This window comes from Daktulosphaira vitifoliae, unplaced genomic scaffold (genome assembly GCF_025091365.1).
Source record: "Daktulosphaira vitifoliae isolate Bord-2020 unplaced genomic scaffold, ASM2509136v1 Scaffold_3, whole genome shotgun sequence".
Taxonomy (NCBI): Eukaryota; Metazoa; Arthropoda; class Insecta; order Hemiptera; family Phylloxeridae; genus Daktulosphaira; species Daktulosphaira vitifoliae.
The window spans coordinates 15667013-15673201 of NW_026099574.1; the positions used below are offsets into that span (position 1 = coordinate 15667013).

At 26.5% G+C, this 6189-nt stretch overlaps 1 protein-coding gene across 4 annotated transcripts in view; it reads left to right on the forward strand.

Moving 5' to 3' along the window:
• Nucleotides 1-6189, forward strand: part of LOC126901872 (retinol dehydrogenase 11-like) — a 79525-nt gene that overhangs the window by 42054 nt on the left and 31282 nt on the right. The window contains exon 1 of one of the 4 annotated variants that reach the window (XM_050678757.1): nt 2721-2980. The exons of 2 other annotated variants lie outside the window; for them this stretch is intronic. In XM_050678757.1, the coding sequence (XP_050534714.1) occupies nt 2869-2980 (112 nt within the window). In that variant the 5' untranslated portion in view covers nt 2721-2868. Of the gene's footprint in view, nt 1-2720; nt 2981-6189 lie in introns of those variants that run through there. One more of the 4 variants, XM_050678755.1, reaches the window with a different exon arrangement.

Here is a 6189-nt window from a genome sequence, read left to right on the forward strand (position 1 = left end):
TATTTAAGATATCTATAAAAAAAAAAATTATATTGATTCGATCATTTTTAAAAAAGTTATGGCAATTTTAAGTAAAAAAAAATGAAAAATTATCGAAAATTAGCGATTTTTAAATTTGTAATTTTTTGGGGGATTTCCCCCGTTTACGGAGAACGAGGGAATTTTTTTCAATTTTTGAGGGTAATGTCTTCGACTAGATACGATTTGTGATCTTTTGACATATTGTTCATCAAAATCGGTCCAGCGAGAGCTGAGATTGAGCGTTCACAGACACAAAAAAAAAAANTGTTCATCAAAATCGGTCCAGCGAGAGCTGAGATTGAGCGTTCACAGACACAAAAAAATAAATAAAAAAATAAAAAATAAAAAAATAAAAAAAAAAACACATCATAGTAAAATTAATACCTTCTCAGCTTCGCATCGAAGCTAAAAATTTATAGGAGTATTCACATACATGTAATGAAAGTATTTAACGAATAAGATGTATTAGAAATTTTTTCAAACGATAGATTTCAGTTTTTTAAAGACTATTTTTAGCTAATTATCAGGCCATAAACAACGCATAGCACTAAAACGTTTTATTTTAAACGCAATAATAAGCCCTAAAAAGGAAAAAAGCTTTCAATTAATGAAAGTGTATTATTTTTAGTTTAATACTTAACAAAAAATACACTTTAATCATTAAAATTTAATACATAACTTGAAAATAAATTAAGTAAATATTAAACGCAAGTCTCTAAGTTTCAATGAATTATCAAGTTACAATATTTTTTTTTGTAAAGATTGATTTATGATTTTATTATATTCTTTGTCCCAAGAAATTTTTTTTTATAAAAACTGTATTTTTTATAAAACAATGTTTTTTTATTACAACACAAATGAAAGTAATATAATTGTGAAATATATTAAATATATTAAATAATTTTAACATTTATTATTTAATAAATTATTTTTATAATAACTGAATCTGAAAAACACTGAATAATTTTTATTATAATATTTAATTAAATTAAAATATTTAAAATTATATTTATTACAATATATAAATTATTTAATTATAAAAATATTCAAATATATATAGATATTATGAATACTATGTATAAATTATATAGAAAACAATGTAGAATATCTATAATAACAGAATAAAGACAAATAATAAAAAAATTTCGTTAATTTTAGCCTCGATGCAAGGCTGAGAATTTCGAGTATTTATATACTTGTTAAGGCAACCTTGTACTTGACAAACTTTGTTAATCAGTACTTGACGTACTGATCCCAAAATGTAATTTAATGAAAAACAATTGGATAATAATAATAATCTTTAAATAAAGAAAATATATAAGTAACATTTTTAATTTAAAAACGTCCAGGAAATATTGTCAAAAGTTTTTTCTAAGAGAACTCTTAATATATGACATGGTCCGCGTCGCTTTGTGATACACGATGCCCCGTACTCGTGCCACCTTTATCAGCCGTCGCCCTATTATGAGTATTTGACTGACCTACACTACGGTGCAAAGTCCAGCAAGTGCCTCGCGGTCGNACCTACACTACGGTGCAAAGTCCAGCAAGTGCCTCGCGGTCGACGACGGCCCGCCGCAAATGATATGTTGTGTCTTCTTCCCGTTGTCAACGTGACAACGTCGAGGATGTACGCCACCGGCTCCGGACGTGCCGCACGACCGGACTCGACGAACCCAACCGCACCCCGCGCACCGTCACCAACAACGCTGCTAACTTTTTGACGCCCGAGGATCGTGCCGGACACCGTTTGTCGACGCCAGCGAAAGTGCCGCGATATTATGCGAAGATTATTAATAACTGTGTTCGTCTTTTCGGTTTGTTTGTTTTAAATAACTTATTGTTGTTGTTAGATAATAAACGGCCCACAGCCCTCTACCCTCAAAACCATTGCCGACTACATTATTGCTAGGTAAGTCGTGTCAAATATTAATTTAATATTCTTATATCATGCGAATTTAAAACTGTTATTTGATATAATAATAATATTAATTATTATGATTACCTAATCTATTCTTAAAATTAGAAATGATAATTTAAAATATATTTCCAGATCTTTTGATGTATTGATCAACAAAATTTTGTTGAGCAGGAGCTGAGTCTTAGTTGCCTAAACAATTATATAATTGCTATGAATTCCCAGAAATTAAAATGGTTTCAAAACTAAAATGGTCATCATTTTCTACACCCAAAGAAAAACCTCAATCAATTTTGATGGAGAAATTTTATCAAGGGTTTATGATAATGCTTTATTAATACGAACAAAATAATTATTCTTATGAATAATTATTGTTCAAGACAAGAAAAAAAATCATCATATTGATAAATATATCATAGATTCAATAGTAATGATATATTTATCAAATTGAATAATTAATTTATTATATAGATCGAGGTTTTTCTCTGGGTGTAGAATTTTTTTTTTATTCTATTATTAAAGAATTCTTGTATTGTATTCTATACAATATGTAATTAATACGGGTGAAAAACTTGCTGTACATGTATATGAATATTTCTATAATAAATCATTTAAATATTACATTAATTATAATAAAAGATTATTCAGTATTTATTTACAAATATTAAATATATTTCACGCAATTATAACGCTAAATAATGTTAATTATACTTTCAATGTATATACTATAAAAAAATATAAAAGACAGATTTTATACTCTCCAGCTATTTTTTTATAAATTTTTTGTTCGTTATTTTTCTCATACAATTTAAAGCCAGTTTTTATCAGCTTTATTGTAATCTTTTTTGTGCGTTCACTTGTGAAGATTTCCAATTTATTTTTACAAAAAAATTTTTAATAATTAGAGAATATAATAATAAAAAAAAAAAATGTTTAGTAGAAAATGTACAAGTAAATGTAGATTGGATGGTAAAGTCGCTATTGTTACAGGATCAAGTCGAGGAATTGGTAAAGCTACAGCAAAAGAGCTTTACAGAATTGGTACACAATTTATTTATTTAAAAATTAATGTGTGTTTTCAGGTATTTTAAATTAAATACTTGCCCTATAGTTAAGTTGCACTCCTGTAAAATTTTCAGAAATGCGTCCTCTTCAAAAAAATAACGTAATAAAAGTTGTAATTTACTAGTAACAATTCATATATATCGTTCATTTTACAAGTGTTTATATATAAATCTTTCATAACAATAGCTTTTATAGTAGAAAATTCATTGATGATACTGGCTAACGAAATTCGTTTGATCATCTTTTCAATAGCACCTATTTTTAGCTTCGATGCGAAGCTGAGAAGGTATTAATTTTACTATGATGTGTTTTTTTTTTTTTTGTGTCTGTATACGCTCAATCTCAGCTCTCACTGAACCGATTTTGACGAAAAATATGTTAAAAGATCACAAATCGTATCTAGTTGAAGACATTACCCTCAAAAATTNCACTGAACCGATTTTGATGAAAAATATGTCAAAAGATCACAAATCGTATCTAGTTGAAGACATTACCCTCAAAAATTGAAAAAAAATCCCTCGTTCCTCGTAAACGGGGGAAATCCCCCAAAAAATTACAAATTTAAAAATCGCTAATTTTCGATATTTTTTCATTTTTTTTTACTTAAAATTGTCATAACTTTTTTAAAAATGACCGAATCAATATAATTTTTTTTTTTATACATACCTTAGATAATTACCTATCATTTTATATATTTTTGTAAACATTTGACCCTTTAACAGCCCACAGGATGGGGTTTCAAAATGGTAACTTTTTTACAAAAAATTAACTTTTTCAACTTAACTTTTGAAAATGTTCCGGAAAGACTGACACTTTTATATATATCTTAAATTAAAGCTAATGTAATATACTTTAATTTGAAAAAAAAAAATTTGACCTCTGGACTTGTCTTCATGGTGAAAATGACTACCGTATGCAAAAATATGCTATTTTTTTGAAAAAATTCTTGATATTATATTTTACATTTTTTAACATTATGATGCTATAACTTTTTAAAAAATGCATGAATCAATTCTATTTTTTAACAATAAATACTTTATATAAACTTCTTTCATTCGACGTCCTTTTTTTTTAAATCTGACATTTTCCCTTTATACAGGGGAGGTACAAAGTTTTTAAAATGCGTATATAAAGTAGAACTTTTTCAACTTAACTTTTGAAAGTATCCGGAAATACTGACACTTTTATGTATATCTTAAACTAAAGCTTATGTAATATACTTTAATTTGAAAAAAAAAAATTTGACCTCTGGATTTGTCTTCATGGTAAAAATGACTACCGTATTCAAAAATTTGCTATTTTTGTGTTAAAATTCTGGGTTTTGTATTTTATTTTATTTTAAAATACCTGACAAGGGGACTACAGATTTTCATAAATATTATATAAATAAAAAATTAATATAGCATAGAAAGTTAAACTTATTTAAATTTGTTTGCTTCTTTTAAGTCGAGAAAAATAACTTTGAAATTTGAACTAGCTTAAATAGCCTATTTTTTCACCCGACGGTAGCGACGTACGGTTGCCGAGTTGGTAAAATNCCAATTTTTTCAATTATCGGTAGGAAAGTACGATTGCCGAGTAGGTATAACTTGTGTTTTACACGCTTGGGGTACGAGGTTCCAACCCGCGTATGACAATAAATTTTTTGCATTTTTTCTTAATTCCTTTTAAGTTAGTATAAATTTTTAACTCATTTAGATTCAATAACTTCAATAAAGATCAATGATCCCATCACTTTAGTCGCCCCTTGCAAGAAGAAATTTCTTATTCGTATTAAAATTATTTTACTATATTTTAAGTTTTAGCTTCGATGCAAAGCCGAGTAAATGTTTTTTTGTGAATATCATTTATTTTCTCTGCTCTAACTTGACCTACTTTTTTCAACGATACGTCCTATGACTACAATTCGTATCTAGTTGAAGATATTACTCTCAAAAATTGAAAAAAAAATTCTAATTTATCAATTAAACAGTTAGTTATTACATCGTCTCCATAAAGACAATTAAAATCATTAATTTCTAATGTTTTCAAAATATTTATTAACGAATGAAGTTTGATATGATAGGTTTCAACTACAAAANGAAACACTATCTACAGATTTGCATCGAAGCGTTTCTTATGATAGTGATTTTAATCACTGTCAGATATCATCTATAATTGTCCCATCTATGCCTCGTCCACACTGTGCCTCGACCCCACTGTGCTACCGTTTTTTTTTTATACTAAAACCTTAGGTATTTCCCTTTCATTTGATATAATTTTTTTGAAAATCTAACACTTAACCTGCTCATTGGGGGGGGATTTAAAATAGCAACTTTTTTACAAAAAATCATTAAAATTAATTCAGTTCTGGATATTATGAATCTTTTCGAACACCAAAAGTTACTAGGAAATTATTACTATTACTTCTATTAAAGTTATCTATTACGATAAAAATGCAAAAAAATATTGAGCTTTTCTGATAAATTTACAATAAATAGTAATTATAAAACATTCTGACTGCATATTGATCTTAACGATACAATTTTTTTAATTGTCATAAAATTTTCTATTTAATTNTGATACAATTTTTTTAATTCTCATAAAATATTCTATTTAATGTCAATTTCAAACTTGCCAATTGATCTAAAAGTTATGGTAAAATAAATTATTTTTTTTTATTATAAACATTTACTGTTTGTTACTATAAATAAATGCACTGGACTACAAGGAACTTTCATCAGAAGCAAAAATATACTTTAAAAAATCAACTTTTTGCGTTGTTTTCAAATCTGCAATTAGACTTTATCTATCAGTTCTAATTTTTTATATTATTACTAATTACATATAAAATAAAAATTGTTTTCAAATTATTATTGATTTGATTTTTAATATGTTAAAAATAATCAGTCCAAATTTTCAATTTTAACCTATTTTTTTGGTTCTTTAAAGTTGATGAAAAATTTTTGATAAAGATTTATGAAAGTTTATAGTAAAATANCATGAAAAATTTTTGTTAAAGATTTATGAAAGTTTATAGTAAAAATAGTTGGATCAAGTATAATGATATCTGACAGTGATTAAAATCACTATCAAAAAAAAACGCTTCGATGCAAATCTTTAGATAGTGTTTAATTTTAAAAAATTGGTGGATTATTCCAAAAGCTTCATAAACTGCTAGTTCCTTATTAATATCCTGATTAAGA